General features: G+C 39.7%; 2 protein-coding genes across 2 annotated transcripts in view; one reads left to right on the top strand and one right to left on the bottom strand.

The window, feature by feature from the left end:
* Window positions 1-19,476, bottom strand: part of JMJD1C (jumonji domain containing 1C) — a 316,933-nt gene that overhangs the window by 277,996 nt on the left and 19,461 nt on the right. The gene's annotated exons all lie outside the window — the stretch shown is intronic.
* LOC102274482 (large ribosomal subunit protein uL11-like) lies at window positions 4,194-4,860 on the top strand (the record flags this gene model as incomplete). Its single annotated transcript, XM_070364512.1, is given in 1 exon segment — window positions 4,194-4,860. A coding segment is annotated over 1 exon segment (486 nt), but the record flags the coding sequence as incomplete, so codon positions are not given.

Raw genomic sequence — 19,476 nt, 5'->3', positions numbered from 1 at the left:
AGTTGTGTCAGACTCTTTGTGACACCATGGACTGTAACCCGCCAGGGTCCTCTGTCCATGGGATTTTCCAGGCAAGAATACTGCAGTGGGCTGCCATTTCCTACTCCAGGGGATTTTCTCGAGCCAGGGATTGAACCCATGTCTCCCGCATCTCCTGCATTGGCAGGTGGATTCGTTGCCACTGAGCCACCAGGGAAGCAGTCACATATGTAGTGTAATGAAGGAGCAAATGCCCAGGAGTCTATGTTACTACTATTGCTAACTACTGTACTATTGCTAACTACTTGGGGCAAACCCCTCTGCTTTTCTAGGAACTGTACAGAAAAAGGAGAGGCTAACATCATCAACTAAGTTTCTAAGAATTTGCTTCTAAGGCTTCTGAATAATCCAGTAAGCAGCCAAGTACACTCTCCTGATACATGGTAGGTTCAGAACTGACAAATATTAAAGGACCAATGTGCTAAGTTGCTTCAGTCACGTCTGACTCTTTGCAACCCTATCGACTGTAGCCTGCCAGGCTCCTCTGTCCGTGTGATTCTCCAGCCAAGAATACTGGAATGGGTTGCCATTTTGTTCTCCAAGAGATCTTCCCAACCCAGGGACTGAACGTGCGTCTCTTTTGTTTTCTGCATTGGCAGATGGGTTCTTTACCACTAGTGCAATCTGGGAAGCCCTTAAAGGATTGAGAGAATGCAATAATCTTGCTTAGGAAAACAAATGTGTTTAGCCTGAAAGTTTCTCTCTCAAAGATCTCACAGAAGACACACATATTAATCATTAATACATGCAAACTAATAATACAGACTAAAGAATTTCCCAAATAAACAGTTTTAAACCCTTGTAGAAATGCTTCCTCTTCTCTCCAAATTTGCCCTTAAAACTATCATATTAAAATAATCTAGCAGAACTAACTTCAAATGGAGAAATTTTTGAGACATTCTGCATTACAAATAACCTTTATATTTGAAAAAATATAAAATATATATACAAAGAAAACTTTACTTTGCATGCCTTTATATTCTTCTTTGTTTATAATAGCTAAAAATCCATTTTTCAATTATTCTAATTACAAAAATTATCTGAAAATCATTTACTTTTACAAATGTAAAAGTTTCATTTACTTTTACAGCTAAATGTGCATGGATCTTTCTTTCCCCACTTGCACTTTTTGATATTCACTAGTTCAAAATGTTTATACAAATAAGCCAAAATCTTTGTTTCAACCTTAAGCCATCCTCAGAAAATACGTAAGCATTCTTCAGTACTTTCTTCTGGTGTTTTTATGATTCAAACTTTTATAATTCCCTCAAATTAGAAGGTTGCATCTACCCCTGAGGGAAGGAAAGAAAATCATCCTGGCCCCAAACAACTCAGGGGAAAAGCAGGATTACTGAGAAGAGAAAAACACAGAGCCTGTCTAAAACTAACATTGGTCTAGGATGAAAAATAAGTTCTGTTGCCCACCACCACAAGGCTGAATAGTTCCCAGGGCCTCAAGTCTACCACAAGGCAAACAAGCTCCCAGGCACACGTAATAACAGAGAGGAACCACCACTCTACTAAAGAGAGGAACCGAAGAGTACAGAGAACACCTCTCTGACTCTCAGATGTAGCAGTAAGGCTTAAGGATGAAGGTGGAGTAAAACATTGAGTTAAACTTTTCAGCAAATCAACTCTCACCTTAAGGATGAAGTGATGACAAAAGTATTTACAGTTGACAATACACTGAAGGTAACCAAAGCAACAAAAAAACCCCATAAATCATCAACTTCAGACAAGACTGATTCAACTCCCCATACTAACAATGTAACAGAACAAGAGTCTTGCCTACTTCTTGGCATAAATACTATATACTTCAGTCTCTATCATCATGCAAATGATAGCCGGCATTTGTTCAAAAAGTGTAGGCCTAGCCATGGGGGTGGTTTCCTTGGTCACCAAGGTAATGCATGCATGCTGGGTTATCATTACCTTTTTTATAATTTATACAAATCCATCCATCCAAGTTCTTTCATTTGTACTATTCCTTTAAATAAAGTAATTTCTTACCCTCCTTCGAAAAAAATTCCACATTACACAAAATCTGAAGAGCAAGCAAATCATGTAAGTCATATGTTGGAACTATCAGCCAAGTAATTAAAAATAATTATGAATAATGACAAAGGCTCAAATGGAGCAGAAAAACAATATGCATAATAGATGGCAAGTCAGAGACAGAAAGTACAAGAGTTGAACAGAAATGCTAAGAGTCAAACTGAAATGCTCAAAACAAGAACTGCACTAAAAATAATTTTAAAGTCTTTGGTAGGTTCAGACTTAACAGAGCTGAGAAAAGAATCAATAACCTTGAAGATGGGTCACAAGAAATTACCAATGTTAAAACTAACCAGGAATTAAAAAAAAAGAGTGGGAGAAAAAAATCTACACAAATAGGAGGGAAAGTTTCAAATTCATTTTATGAACATAAGGTCCTGCAAACCAAAATCTGACAAAGAAATTACAAGAAAAGAAAACTCACTATCCCTCATATATGCAAAAATCCTCAACAAAATATTAGCTAATCAAATTCAGTAACTAATAAAAAGGATAACACACCACAACCAGAGATAAATACAGGTTTATCCCAAGAATGCAACTTGACTCAGCATTAGAAGATCAATCAGCATAATTCACCAGTCAACAGACTAAAGAAGAAAAATATGATAGCATCAACAAATGCAAAAAACATGCATTTGAGAAAACCCAACTCTCCTTCCTGAAAAACTTCTCAGCCAATCAGAGGTAGAAGGGTACTTACACAACCTGATAAAATGCATCTACTATAAAATTATTGCTAACATCATATTTAAGAGTAAAAGACTACCTGGTTTCTTCCAAAGAGTCAGAAAAAGGAAAGGAAATCTGCTGTCACCACTCCTATTTAATACAACATACTTAAAGACCTAGAAAGTACAATAAGACAAGAAAAAAAGAAATAAAAGGCATACAGATTGAAAGGGAAGAAATAAGACTGCCTCTGTTTGCAAATGGCATGATTGTCTACCAGTACTATTTAGAATAACACCTAAAAAGATTAAAACGCATATAAATGTAATAAAATAGGTACAACCTCTTCATGCTGAAAACTACAAAGTACTGATGAATGAAAGAAGACCTCAATAAGTGAAATGATATACCATGCACATTTATTAGAAGACTCAATTCTCCCCAAGTTGATCTGTAAATTCAAAGTAATCACAATGAAAATATCACCAAGTATTTTGATTTTGAGAATCAATGAGTTGATAGTAAAATCAATAAGGTAAGGAATTAGAACCACCAAAGCAATTTTTTTTTCGAAACAGTTTTGAAAGGAAAAAATAAGATTCAAAGTATCTTACCTCAGGACTATTCTATAAAACTCCATTAATAAACTCAGCATGACATGAGCAAAAGAGTAAACAAATTAACTGAACAAAATGGAGAGTCCAAAAACAGACTCATATGTACATAGTTAATTGGTTGTCAAAGGTAAAAAAGTAGTTTGGAGAAAGGACAATCCCTTTAACAAACAGGGTTAGAATAATTAGACGTTCATACTAAAAAAAAAAAAAGTTCATCCATCACACCATATATTAAAATTAATAAAATTAATTCAAAATTAACTATAAACCTAAAATATCTGAAAAGCTAAAAATCTTTAAGAAAAAAACAATTTTCACACTGATTTAGGCTAAGATTTCTTAAAATCCATAAGATTCAAAATTAAACATTAGTGAAATAAAAAATTCCTAAGGTCATAGACTAGGGGAAATTATCTACAAGCCACACATCTGATAAATGATTGGTATCCAGAAAATTTAGAGAACTCTCAAAATTTAATTAAAAAACAAAACTTACTGAGCAAAAAATTTGAAGAGACACTTTATCAAGTAAGATATACAAATAATAATAATACAAATAATAATAATACAACTGGCAAATAAGTACATGAAGACACCCAATATCACTAGTTTTAGGGAAATGTAAATAAAAACTATAATGACACACTATTACACATCTATTAAGATGGTTAAAATTAAAAGAAAATGAAAACTGACAATACCAAATATTGAGGAAGATGAGGAGCAATTAGAACTTTCATCCAATAGTAGCTGGGAGGAATAATGTCCTTTCTCCATTGAACTACTTTTTTACCTTTGACAACCAATTAACTCGACCCCAAGGAGATCAAAGTCACCTACCTGAGGTGCACCGGTGGGGAAGTCAGTGCCACGTCTGCCCTGGCCCCCAAGATGGGCCCCCTGGGTCTGTCTCTAAAAAAGGTCGGTGATGACACCACCAAGGCAACTGGTGATTGGAAGGGTCTGAGGATTACAGTGAAACTGACCGTTCAGAACAGACAGGCCTAGACTTAGGGGTTACCTTCTGCCTCTGCCCTGATCATCAAAGCCCTCAGGGAACCACCAAGAGACAGAAAGAAGCAGAAAAACATTAAGCACAGTGGAAACATCACTTTTGATGAGATTCTCAACACTGCCTGGCAGATGCGGCATGGGTCTCTAGCTAGAGAACTTTCTGGAACCATTAAAGAGATCCTGGGGACCTCCCAGTCTGTAGGCTGCAATGCTGATGGCCGCCACCCTCATGACATCATAGACGACATCAACAGTGGTGCGGTGAAGTGCCTAGTTAGGTAAGAATGGCAAAGGAAACCGAAAAATAAAGGATTATTTGATAACCAAAAGAAAAAACAAAGAAGACTCTGCACATGGACATCACCAGATGGTCAATACTGAAATCAGACTGATTATATTCTTTACAGCCAAAGATGGAGAAGCTCTATACAGTCAGTAAAAACAAGACCAGGAGCTGACTGTGGCTCAGATCATGAACTCCTACTGCCAAATTCAGACTTAAATTGAAGAAAGTAGGGAAAGCCACTAGACCACTCAAGTATGACCTAAATCAAATCCCTTACGACTATACTGAGGAAGTGACAAAGAGATTCAAGGGATCAGATCTGATAGACTGCCTGAAAAACTATGGACAGAGGTTCGTGACACTGTACAAGAGGCAGTGATCAAGAAAAAGAAATGCAAAAAAGCAAAACGGTTGTCTGAGGAGGCCTTACAAACAGCTATGAAAAGAACAGAGTGAGTGAAGTGAAAGTCTCTCAGTCATGTCTGACTCTTTACAACCCTGTAGACTACACAGTCCATGTAATTCTCCAGGCCAGAATACTGGAGTGGGTAGCCTTTCCCTTCTCCAGGGGATCGTCCCAGCCCAGGGATCGAACCCAGGTCTCCACTATTGCAGGCGGATTCTTTACCAGCTGAGCTATCAGGGAAGCAGGGAAAGGCAAAGGACAAAAGGAAAGATATGCCCATTTGAATGCAGAGTTCCAAAGAATAGAAAGGAGAGCTAAGAAAGCCTTCCTCAATGATCAGTGCAAAGAAATAGAGGAAAACAATAGAATGGGAAAGACTAGCAATCTCTTAAAGAAAAATAGATACCAAGGGAACATTTCATGCAAAGCTGGGCACAATAAAGAACAGAAATGGTATGGATCTAACAGAAGCAGAAAATATTAAGAAGAGGTGGCAAGAATACACAGAAGAACTGTACAAAAAAGATCTTCATGATCCAGATAATAATGATGGTGTGACCACTCACATAGAGTCAGACATCCTGGAATGTGAAATCAAGTGCGCTTTAGGAAGCATCAGTACAAACAAAGCTAGTGGAGATGATGGAAATCCAGCTGAGCTATTTCAAATCCTGAAAGATGATGCTGTGAAAGTGCTGCACTCAATATGCCAGCAAATTTGGAAAACTCAGCAGTGACCACAGGACTGGAAAAGGTCAGTTTTCATTCCAATCCCAAAGAAAGGCAATGCCAAAGAATGCTCAAATGATGGCACAGTTTCACTCATATCACAGGCTAGGAAAGTAATGCTCAAAATTCTCCAAGCCAGGCTTCAACAGTAGGTGAACCGTGAACTTCCAGATGTTCACACTGGATTTAGAAAAGGTCGAAGAATCAAAGATCAAACTGCCAACATCCTTTGGATCATCGAAAAAGCAAGAGAGTTTCAGAAAAACATCTGCTTCTGCTTTATTGACTACGCCAAAACCTTTGACTCTGTGGATTACAACAAACCATGGAAAATTCTTCAAGAGATGGGAATACCAGACCACCTGACCTGCCTCCTGAGAAATCTATACGCAGGTCAAGAAACAACAGTCAGGAGTAGACATGGAACAGTCTGGTTCTAAATCAGGAAAGGAGTACATCAAGGCTATATATTGTCACCCTGCTTATTTAACTTATATGCAGAGTACATCATGAGAAATGCTGGACTGGATGAAGCACAAGCTGGAATCAAGGTTGCTGGGAGAGATATGAATAATCTCAGATATGCAGATGACACCACTGTTATGGCAGAAAGCAAAGAAGAACTACAAAGCCTCTTGATGAAAGTGAAAAAGGAGAGTGAAAAAAAGCTGGCTTAACCTCAACATTCAGAAAATTAAGATCATGGCATCTGGTCCCATCACTTCATGGCAAATAGATGGGGAAACAGTGGAAATAGTGACAGACTATTTTTGGGGGCTCCAAAATCACTGCAGATGGTGACTGCAGCCATGAAATTAAAAGACACTTGGTCCTTGGAAGAAAAGTTATGACCAACCTACGTAGACAGAATATTAAAAAGCAGAGACATTACTTTGCCAACAAAGGTCCGTCTCGTGAAAGCTATGTTTTTTCCAGTGGTCATGTATGAATATTAGAGTTGGACTATAAAGAAAGCTGAGTGCTGAAGAATTGATGCTTTTGAACTGTGGTGTTGGAGAAGACTCTTGAGAGTCCCTTGGACTGCAAGGAAATCCAACCAGTCCATCCTAAAGGAAATCAGTCCTGAATATTCATTGGAAGGACTGATGCTAAAGCTGAAACGCCAATACGCCAAAATGGCCACCTGATGAGAACTGACTCACTGGAAAAGACCCTGATGCTGGGCAAGATTGAAGCGGGAGGAGAAGGGGATGACAGAGGATGAGATGGTTCGATGGTATCACCTACTCAATGGAGATGAGTTTGAGTAAACTCTGGGAGTCGGTGATGGACAGGGAGGCCTGGCGTGCTGTAGTCCATGGGGTCGCAAAGAGTTGGATGTGACCGAGCAACTGATCTGAACTGAACTGAGAGTTATAAAACTCAAACAAGACATTTAACTCAGGGTCATAGTTTAATACAGCAAACGGATACAAATTAAAATCATTAAAGCCAAGAGGGGCATAAGGCAGAGTCCAAGCTTTCAGCTGTCCCCACCCAGTGGAGTTGGGTTCACAGCGCTTATTTCTCCCAAGAGCTTATAATAATATGTATGAATACAAGCAATCAGGTAAGTTCACCTGAGGTTCAATGTCTAGCATTTTTATCTGAGGTCTGACACATAGGTAGGGCTAACTATCTGCACGGCTAACTTTAGTCTCCAGCTCCTCTACAGGTCAAGCTGATACCACACACAGCCACACTGTCAGGATAAGCAACCTACGGTGGTCAAAGGCCCCCCAGTAAACAAAGACACCCTTATTAAGCGGACATTCCAGGGCTTAAAGGTTACCTCCCAGGAGCTGGCCAAGGTCAACCCCTAGGCAGCTTTGGGTACAAGTGAGCTATTTTTACTCAAAATACTTCTGACATCAAATCTGTAAGTTTTTTTCCTCACACCAACTAATTCTCCAACTCCCCAGAGACCAATTAGGTGTCCTAGAATTCATTTCAGTTCTGACATTAACTACTCAAGTCAGCATTAGACTCCCCCAGGCTTTGCGGCTCAGTCTCCCAAGACAGCCCTCACTTCAAATGCCAGTTCCAAGTTTTGGGTCCCCAGGTTACCCATATTTCTGTTCAGCTTGGCTACAAGGTCAAGGGGGCTCCCATAAACTCTACCCCCATTCAGGTGCATTAAATTGTTAGAAGGGGCCACAAAATTGCAGAGAAAACAATACTTACTTACCAGTTTATTATAAAGGATACAAGCAATTAGTCAGGTAAAAAGGCACAGAGGACAAGGTCCAGCGGGTCCTGAGCACAGGAGCTTCCGTCCCCACAGTCTGAGTCTGCCGCCCTATTAGCAAGTGAACAGGTTTCTCAAATCTGATGCCCTCTGAACCGCACAGTTTAAAGGTCTTTATGTAGGCTCTACTATTAACTAGTAGAAGTGATTAATGAAATCATGGGCCACTCATAACTGAACTCAAACTCCAAACCCTCTCCCCATCCTTGGAGGTCCAGGGATGAAGTCAAAGTTCTAACCTCTAATCACATTGTTGGTTACTCTGACAACCAGCCCCCAACCTGAAGCTATCAGGGGCCCAAGAGTGCATAAAGTCAGGCATGGTTAAAAAAAGCGTATTATGAATATGTTCATTTCAGGAGTTTTTAGGAATTCTAGACCAGGAACCAGGGACAAAGACAAAACATGTATTTTTATTATGCCTCAGGAATGCTATTCCTTTACTATACAACCCCAGATGCATTATACTTATGGAAAACAACCAAACCCAAAAGGCTCTGAAGTATAGGAGTCCATTTATACAACATTCTTGAAAATGCAAAACTACAGGGACAGGAAACAGACCAGTAATTGTCAAGGTCTAGGATGTGGGGGGAAGGCTGGTCTTATTAATGGCACAAGATAACATTTTTCATCTTTATTGTGATGGTGGTTACACATATACAAGTGCTTACCAAAATTCCTAGAACTATACACAGAGAACAATGATTTTTCACTGTTTGTGAATTGTACCTTGATTAACCTGAGACAATCAGTACTACAGTCACCTAAGACAATTCCATTCTTTAAAAGTGGGAGATAATAAATATTATGTAAATAATAAATATTTTTCCTAAATGGAAAGCAAGAGAAAATTATTTCTCTGCTCTATAAGTTCCTTATAAAATTAATGTCTGCACACAGCCAAAGGGAAACATGTTGACTCATTGGCTGGCAGGATTATGGGTGACTATACTGTTGTGCTTCAAGCTCTATTCATATTGTCTGCGTAATAGTAAATAAGCTTCTTAAATTTTTTATTGTAGGTGACAGTGTAATACTGGTAGGCAAAATTCTACTATGACCCTCAATGACTCATGTTCGTGTACAATCATCTCTCCCCTGAGTGTGGGTAGAACTCGCAACTTATTTTTAACCAATGAAATATAGCAAAGGTGACGGAATATCACTCCCACAATTATGTTGTTGTAAATGGCAAAGGTGAAAATACTTTGCAGATGTAATTAAGGTCCCTAATTGGTGGCTTTAATCAAAAGAGAGATTTTTCCCAGGTTGGCCTACCTGATAAGGTAAGCCCTTTAAAAGAGGGTCCAGACCTGTGTTCTACAGGTGGAAGGAAATGAATTCAGCCAATGAACACGTGGACTTGGAAGAACATCCAGAGCCTCAATGATATCTTAGCCCAAGTCAACCCTTCTGATTTGCAGCCTCGTCAGTCCCTGAGCAGAGAACTCGGCTTAAACTTTATCCAGACTCCTGATCATGGAAACTGGTGATAATGTATCTGTCATTTTAAGCAGCTGTGGCAATTTATTATACAGCAATAGAAAAGTGGGCTTCTCTGGAGACCCAGGTTCAATCCCTGGGTCTGGAAGATCCCCTGGAGAAGGGAATAGCTACCCACACCAGTTTTCTTGCCTGGAGAATTCCATGGACAGAGTCCAAAAGGCTACAGTCCATGGAATTAAGAGAGTTAGACACTACTGAGCAAGCAACACACACTAACAGAAAAGCAATCCAGTAATTAAAATTCTTTTCTGAAGAATCTTGGCTTTAACCATGGCTCATCTTGAACTAGAGGAAATGTCCTATTCTTGTTAAGCATCAATTTTCACAAAAGAATGTGAACCTTAACACAAGCTTCACTGCACAATGGTTCAGATTTAATCCATAACACAGAGGATCTATATTTCAGTGAGTTGTCAGCAAATAAAATCTCAATTCACTGCTGCTCAATACTTGGGGAAGCTTTCACACAAAACAGCGTTTTTATGGAGAACTACCTGCAGATGCTTCATATAATCCATTAGTTACTCTAAAACTTGGGAGATGGGGGTTATTATCAAAATCTCTAAGGAAATAGATGACTATGGTATTTTAAACATTTAAGACATTTTGACATTTTAAGAAATACTTATTTTGGAAACAAACCATAGAAAACAGAATTCAGTCAAATTCTTTTGGCCAACAGTAACAGCTATAAGGAAATTTCTCTTTTATCTGTTATACTAACCAATCTGCAACAGAAGGTTAGAGGAAGAAGTCATTACAGAAATGGAGGGGAGGAAGGATCAAGATGGGAAGATCTCTAATGAATTCTACTGGGGAGTGAGGTTCTTAGAATTTATCATATTGGCTCCCCATAAAGCTGATTTCACTGGAATTAATCATGGATGGGATTCCACTGGCCATTTTGTGGAATGCTATAAAAAACTGATTTCATTTCTTGAAGTGATGTGGTTTAAAATGCTTTTCACACTACATTACATAGTGTCCTCAAGAACACTGTCAAGGAAAAATTTGTGTTCTTAATAAATATTAGGAAGAGTTGTGCTTTTTCCCAGCAGTTGCTTTGTTTTTACTGTATGGTGGCGGTGGTTTGGTCACTAAGTCGTGTCTGACTCCTTATGACCTCATGGACAGTAGCCTGCCAGGCTGCCTTGTCCGTGGGAATTCCCAGGCAAGAATACTGGAGTGGGCTACCATTTCCTTTTCCAGGAGATCTTCCTGACCGAGGGATTGAACCTGAGTCTCCTACACTGCAGGCAGATTCTTTACCAACTGAGCCACCAGGGAAGCCCTTTTTACTGTATGGTGGTGGTGGTTTAGTTGCTAAGTCGTATCAGATTCTTGCGACCCCATGGACTGTAGCCTACCAGGCTCCTCTGTCCATGGGATTCTCCAGACAAGAATACTGGAGTGGGTTGCAATTTCCTTCTCTAAGAGGTGCTATTAATTATGTTACTGACCTAGTTTTCTATGTTGGCTGCTAGAAATCTTTATGCTACACAAATTTTAGGTTAATTCTTTTCAACCTTTGGTTCTGAAAATTTCCAGACATAGAAGTAAGGAGATAACTGTAGAATGAATGGTCATGCAAGTTAACAATACTGCATATCTCTTTCCTCCCATTTCTTTTTCTTTGGGGGTGGAGGGGCTTGGAGGACTTTAGAGCAAATCGCAGATACCGTATCTTTTCACTTATACATAGTAAAGAATATATCACCATCAGTTAAAGACTTTTCTTTAAAGTCTGACACTATATTTCCATTAACTCATCTGACAAAATTAGCAATAATTTCTCAGTATTATCTAATACATAGTTCAGGTTCAAATTTCAATCCTCTTTCAAGTGGAACTTTTGCTAACTACTTGTTTGTCTAAACCAGGAAAGAAACAAGAACCACACACTGTAACTGACTGATACATTTCTTCAAATCTCATTTAATCTGTAACAAGACATTTGTCCTGTAGAATTTCTCATATTCTAAACTTAGGTGACTATTTCCTTATGGCATTAAAGTATTCCTCCATTTCCCCACGGAGCAGGCAATGGCGCCCCACTCCAGTACTCTTGCCTGGAAAATCCCATGGATGGAGGAGCCTGGTGGGCTGCAGTCCATGGGGTCGCAAAGAATCAGACACGACTGAGCGACTTCACTTTCACTTTTCACTTTCATGCATTGGAGGAGGAAATGGCAACCCACTCCAATGTTCTTGCCTCTAGTGTTCTTCAGGACGGGGAAGCCTGGTGGGCTGCCATCTATGGGGTAACACAGAGTCGGACACGACTGAAGCGACTTAGCAGCAGCAGCAGCCATTTCCCCATATTTCTTGTAAACTGTGGTGATATCTAGAGACATGATTCATTTTCAAATATTTGGCAAGAACACTATAGGTGATACATGCACTTGCCTAATATATCACATTAGCACACACATAAAATCTGGTTGTCCCACCTATAAAGTGATATTCAAATTGATTATTATATTCAAGTGTTGCCAGCCTCATTTACCCAGTGACCATTCTCCATTATTTATTTAGGGGTTGTCCAAAGGTGATATGCTAATACTATCATTTTATTCCATTTGCATTTATTATCTGGAATTCTAATAAGGAGTTTCCTTAAATAACTATGTGGTTACCATGAAACTCAGTTTACACAGGAAAAACAATATAAATTCTTGATTCTTTCCATTAACAATTTCTCAGAAAATGAACTGGTGATCTAGCACCTTCCAAAGCTATGATATCTATTTTTATTATCAATTTCTTTTTGTCTTTCTCACTAACTTCTAAGTTGTGTTATCTTGCTCAATTCTATAGAAATAAACATAGTGCTAGTACATTCAGAATTCTGTGGACCCACTCCTGAATGCTAACAGTTTCCTGAAGTACTGTGAACTATTAACACTGAAAAAATGTACGGAGTAATTTTAACAAAAACAAGGCCACTTTCACAAACTGACGATTTGAACAATGACAGCAGTGCAGGGAACAACAAGAAAACCGAAGTAAAACTTTGCAAGAAAGGTGCCTTAGAATTTTTTTAAAATTCAGAACGACATTCCTCCTCACTCCCCTAAAGACTTCTTCAGAACTTTCTGCCTATCTTTGGTATAAAGCATGGGTATACAGCCACCCCTTTTTCCATAGAGGACTGATTCCAGAACCCCACAGATACCAAACTCCAAAAATACTCAAGTCAAATCCCTCATAGAAAGTGTCATCATATTTGAATATAACCTATATGCATCCTCGAATATACTTTAAGTCATGTCTAGATTACTTATAACGCCTAATACAATGCAAATGCTATAAAAACAATTGCCACTGAAGCATATTCAAATTTTGCTTTGGGGAACTTTCTGGAATTTTTTTTTCCTGAGTATTTTTGATCCTAGGTTGGTTGAATCCATGGATGCAGAACCTGTGGCTACAAAAGGCAGACAGTACATACAGAATCCACATGAATACTCTAGGTATACTGTAGATTGAAGAATTAATTATAAAGGCAACATAATAGTTCAGTTCAGTCGCTCAGTCATGTCCTACTCTCTGCAACCCCATGGACTGTAGCACGCCAGGCTTCCCTATCCATCACAATCTCCCAGAGCTTGCTCAAACTCGTGTCTATCAAGTCAGTGATGCCATCCAACCATCTCATCCTCTGTCATCCCCTTCTCCTCCAGCCCTCAATCTTTCCCAGCATCAGGGTCTTTCTAATCAGTCAATTCTTCATATCAGGTGGCCAAAGTATTGGAGTCTCAGCTTCAGCACCAGTCTTACCAATGAATATTTAGGACTGATCTCCTTTAGGATGGACTGGTTGGATCTCCTCGCAGTCCAAGGGACTGTCAAGAGTCTTCTCCAAGACCACAGTTCAAAAGCATCAATTCTTCGGTGCTCAGCTTTCTTTACGGTCCAACTTTCACATCCATACGTGACAACTGGAAAAACCATAGCTTGACTATACAGACCTTTGTCAGCAAAGAAATGTCTCTGCTTTTTAAAAGGCACTCAAGCAATAGAGAAAGTCATAGGTGAGAAAAGCTGCTTCCCTACAATTACCCTCTGACAGTTAAAAATCATCCTGTGATTCCAAATCACAGGGTATCTATACCTCACGTAACTAAAAAGAAAAGCAGAAATGTACATGATACATGTAATAAGCATAACACGGCAAGTGTTATCAAGCAGTATAATTAACTCCCTCTAGAATGCCAGAGTGAGTGAGTGTTTCTGGAACAGTTTAAAATGCTTCCCAGAGGAATTCTACAATATATACAAAGAACTTATACTGATACTTTCCAAACTCTTTCTAACGATTGAAGAGAGAACACATTCTATGAAGCCACCAAAGGCATTCTAGGAAGCCTCCATCACCTTCAAATGAAAACCAAAGACACTATCAAATAAGAAAATTACAGGCCAATATCTTTGATGAATATAGATGCAAAAATCTTCAACAAAATATTAGCACACCAAATCCAACAACACATAAAAAAGATTAGATACCGTGACCAAGCTGGATTCATTCCAGGGTCACAAGGCTGATTCCACATACACAAATTAATTAATGTGATACACCACATCAACAAAAGAAAAGATAAAAGCCACTTGATCATCACAATAGATGTAGAAAAAGCAGTTGATAAATTCAACATCCATTCATGAGAAAAACTCTTACCAAAGTGGGTGTAGAAGGAACATGTCTCAACATAATAAAAGCTATTTACGACAAACCCACAGTCAACATAATACTCAACAGTAAGAAGCTGAAAGCCTTCCCACCAAAATCTGCAATAAGACAAAGATACCCTCTCACCACTTCTATTCAACAGAGTATTAAGTCCTGTGTGTGTGTGTGTATGCACGCACGCGCTCCAACATGTCTGACTCTCTGTGGCCCCATGGACTGTAGCTTGCCAGGCTCCTCTGTCCATGGAATTTTCCAGGCAAGAGTACTGCAGCAGGTTGCCATTTCCTTCTCCAGAGGATTTTCCCAACCCAGGAATGGAACTTGTGTCTCCTGCACTGGAAGGCGAATTCTTTACCACTGACTCACTTGTGAAGCCAAATAGTATCAGTGGCTTCAAGTAAATATAAAAAATGGAAAGCTTGGGAGAACTTGTCACATTTGAAAACATGAGAGAAATTCAGTGCAGTATGACTGAAGCTCAGAACACTTAATGGCACTGGGGTATTTGGGGACAGAGAGGAAATGAAGTGGTGAGAGCTGAGGGTGGATGTGTTAGCAGGGAACTGAGTCCCTAGGTAGAGAAAGTTGGAATTACTCCTTTCCTTAACTTCTCCATGTCCATTTTTTCTATTACCTTTCTCATCTGTTTTACTATTACTGCTCCTCTTTTCCCCCAAATTTTTCTTTTAATAGTTCAGTCACTTCTTTGAGGGGGGGGTAGGTCAGACCACACAGCATGCGGGATCTTAGTTCCCCCATCAGGGATCAAACCCGTGTCCCTGTCCCCTGCATTTGAAGTGGGAAGTCTTAACCACTGGACCACCAGAAGTTCTACAACTATTTTTAATTAATGACTCTTTCCTCCATTTCACTTAATCTGATTCAAAATAGTTTCATACTGTACTTCAATATTTATATGTAATCTTTTAATATGAGATAATTAGTATTCACTTAACACATTATACAAAGACCTGAAACTTCATTTTTTAATAAGAAGGAATCTGTACCAATACTCTTGACCCTCCCTTTTCTTGTATAGTGACTCTCACATTGTACTCAACTTGGTTGTGGACTGTCTAGTAAGAAAAGGAGAGTCTCCCTTGTTTCCTTTTCTTTTTCTAGGTCTCTGAGGAAGGTGAATATCAATATGTGTGTGTGCTAAGTCACTTCAGTCGTGTCTAACTCTTTGCGGCCCCATGGACTGTAGCCTGCCAGGCTCCCATGTCCATGGGATTCTCCAGGCAAGAATCCTGGAGTGGGTTGCCACGTCCTCCTCCAGGGGGTCTTCCCAACCCAAGCATCTCTTCGCAAACCTACATCTCTTAGATCTCCTATACTGGCAGGCGGGTTCTTTACCACTAGCGCCACCTGGATACCAATATAAATACTGCCAAAGAAGGCAATGGCACCCCACTCCAGTATTCTTGCCTAGAAAATCCCATTGACGGAGGAGCCTGGTGGGCTGCAGTCCATGGGGTTGCTAAGACTCGGACACAAGTGAGCGACTTCACTTTTCACTTTCATGCACTGGAGAAGGAAATGGCAACCCACTCCAGTGTTCTTGCCTGGAGAATCCCAGGGACGCGGGAGCCTGGTGGGCTGCCCTCTATGGGGTAGCAGAATCGGACACGACTGAAGCGACTTAGCAGCAAAGCCTATCCATACTGGAAAGGCTTCCCTCCCTCCCCTCCCCTCCGCTTTTTTTTTAAACCGGGTCTGAAAATTTGCTTTGGAGTACACAATTTAAATTGATGCCTTGGTATTGCCGTATCTCACACTATCATCACAGAACCTTCCACAGTTGTTTTCCACAGCAGCTTAGAGCTGCAAGCCTCCTCGGTGGGAAAAACAGGTCTGGGCTCCAGACTCTTTCCAGACAAATAAGGCAACTTTCGGAGAGCTTTCTAAGCAGCTGAATCAGAGAGCTGCCACAACACTCCTTTGAGAGTCCCCAGAGGAAGTTTTCTTGCCAACTTCAGAAACAGCTATTTGTCACCACAAAAGAGAATTCATTCTAAACTAAAAAAGAAAAAAAAAATCCAACTTAGCACAAATTCCTTGCCCTAATAGAGATTTGATTTTTAAATAATACGTGAAGTAATCATTACTTTTTCTTTGAAAGGCAAGCTTAATTTCCAAATAAAAAGGTTGCTTCTAATACCAAGTCTGATGACGTTAATCAAGAAGGGAGGTTTTCATCTACAATAACAAGTTAAAAGATCATTTTTAACACTAATTAGTAAATAAAAATAAGCATTTAAAATGTAAGAAAAAGCAAAACAAATTACACTTTTATACACCAAGCTCAAAGTGATTAATCCGGGGGTGGGAGGACCTAAATAATTAAAAATAACTCAGACAAGTAACTCACCACAGTACTGCCCGAATAACCCTAATATTAAAATCTTCACTTTAAAACTGTGCGATTCTAACTAAAATGTAAGTCTAGAAAACAGCTGCATCTTCGAGAGCAGTGTCAGGTAAAAGTATTAGCTTTCTTATTTAAAGGAGGAAAAAGGGACCATGAATTAAAATTGTATGGATTTCTCTTTGAATTTCTCTTTCTTTTCTTTACTTATTCTTTTCCTTATCTTCTTTTTTTAACACCATTGATAATTTAAGAAAATTTACTGAGTATGGTAACCTGAGAAAATTATACATTTGTAATAGGAAAATTTAAATAATATTAAAATCTAGACTGATATCTATGTAAGACTCACAGACTGTTTTTAAGTAGAAAAGAACAAAACATAATTTCAGAAAGTACAAATTATTTAAATTAAAATAACACATTCAACAGTACCTAAAAGGAAAAAGCATAAATGTTCTGCTTTCACACATAAATTGATTTGTGGTTTATCGATCAATACTTCGGCCACCTGATGCGAAGAGGTCACCCATTGGAAAAGACCATGATGCTGAGAAAAACTGAAGGCAAAAGAAGAGGGTGGCAGAGGATGAGATGGTTAGATAGCATACTGACTCAATGGACATGAATTTGAGCAATCTCTGTAACCAGTCCATCCTAAAGGAGATCAGTCCTGGGTGTTCACTGGAAAGACTGATGTTGAAGCTGAAACTCCAAATATTTTGGCCACCTGATGCGAAGAGCTGACTCATTTGAAAAGACCCCGATGTTGGGAAAGATTGAGGACAGGAGGAGAAGGGGACAACAGAGGATGAGATGGTTGGATGGCATCACCAACTCAATGGACATGAGTTGGGGTAAACTCCAGGAGTTGGTGATGGACAAGGAGGCCTGGTGTGCTGCAGTTCATGGGGTCGCAAAGAGTCGAACGAGACTGAGAAACTGAACAGAACTGAACTGGGAGATAAGAAGGACAGGGAAGCCTGAGGCGCTGCAGTCCATGGGGTCTGACTGCTAAGTCACTTCAGTCGTGTCCGACTCTATGTGACCCCATAGATGGCAGCCCACCAGGGAGCCACCAGGCTCCCCCATCCCTGGGATTCTCCAAGCAAGAACACTGGAGTGGGTTGCCGTTTCCTTCTCCAATGCATGAAAGTGAAAAGTGAAAGTGAAGTCGCTCAGTCGTGTCCGACCCTCAGCGACCCCATGGACTGCAGCCTTCCAGGCTCCTCCATCCACGGGATTTTCCAGGCAGGAGTACTGGAGTGGGGTGCCATTGCCTTCTCCGATGGGGTCTGAAGGAGTGAACAATAACATTTTCATGGATCACACAAGTGGCTACCATAAATGGAGGTAATAATGTTAAACAAGAGTAGAAAAAGTCTGATAGACTTAGAAATCTCCCAAACTACTTTAGAAATGTTCTTTTTCTAACCCACATTTCCAAATCACATTTCAAAAAAAGAAAAGAGAGAGAAATGTGACATCAGAAAGTTTTTTCTTTCTGCAAGTGATCAGAAGCAGGGTATATGATTTCTTGGTAGTCTGACTTTCGATTACTTTTCAAAATACAGATAATTACTAATCCAAAGTAAAGAACTACAAAGCTCCATTATAAAATAAATTTCTAGGTTCCAAAAGGGAAAATATATTAAATTTTAAATGTCACATTTTAACTCCATACTTTCAAGAGGTAAACGTATTTAGATTGGGCTTCCCTGGCGGCTCAGACAGTAAAGTGTCTGCCTGCAATGAGGGAGACCCGGGTTTGATTCCTGGGTCGGGAAGATCCCCTGGAGAAGGAAACGTATTTAGATTAACTTCCTGATATTCTGGGCAAGAATCAACACAATGATACTAAAATAAATTAAAATAATTTAGTTTTAAAAGACACACTATTGTGGGTGTGAAGAAACTGTCACTAGCCTACCACTGGTAAAAGCTGTGAATTGCTATCAACTTTTCTGATGACAATTTGGCAGTACCTACAACAACTTTTAACATATATCTACTTTTAAACACTGGAGAAGGAAATGGCAACCCACTCCAGTACTCTTGCCTGGAAAATCCCATGGATGGAGGAGCCTGGTGGGCTGCAGTCCATGGGGTCTCGAAGAGTCGGACACAACTGGGCGACTTCACTTTCACTTTTCACTTTCATGCACTGGAGAAGGAAATGGCAACCCACTCCAGTGCTCTTGCCTGGAGAATCCCAGGGATGGGGGAGCCTGGTGGGCTGCCATCTATGGGGTCGCACAGAGTCGGACACGAATGAAGTGACTCAGCAGCAACAGCACTCTTAAACACAGGGCTTCCCTGGTGGCTCAGATGGTAAAGAATCTGCCTGCAATACAGGAGATACAGGTTTGATCCCTGAGTCAGAAAGATCCCCAGGAGAGGGAATGGCTACCCACTCCAGTATTTCTTGCCTGGAAAACTCCACAGTCAGAGGAGCCTGGCAAGCTACAGTCCGTGAGTCTGGAGATGAGTCGGACATGACTGAAAGACTAACATACACACATTCTTAAACATGGCCATTTCCCTTCTAGGAATTTTGTCCTATTAAAATACATGGTCAAACGCACAAGAGTAAACACACACTAATGCTTCCTGTAGTAATGTTATTGACAGAGAAAATCTTAAGAAGCAAAATATATACTGATGTGTTATAAATTTATAGATGAAGAAACAGAGGCTCATACTGGTGTGAAGATAAAGGCATACCACATATATATTCTAAACAGTTTCCAAAAGTATAATACCTTCACTTTACTTTATTCCTCAAAGCAGAGATCAAATGTCATTGCCCTGAGGAAGATTTCCTAGAGACCCATCTTCCT

This window comes from Bos mutus, chromosome 28 (genome assembly GCF_027580195.1).
Source record: "Bos mutus isolate GX-2022 chromosome 28, NWIPB_WYAK_1.1, whole genome shotgun sequence".
NCBI classification, from domain to species: Eukaryota; Metazoa; Chordata; class Mammalia; order Artiodactyla; family Bovidae; genus Bos; species Bos mutus.
The sequence above is the reverse complement of the archived record's forward strand: the minus strand, read 5'-3'. Positions and strand labels throughout refer to the sequence as shown.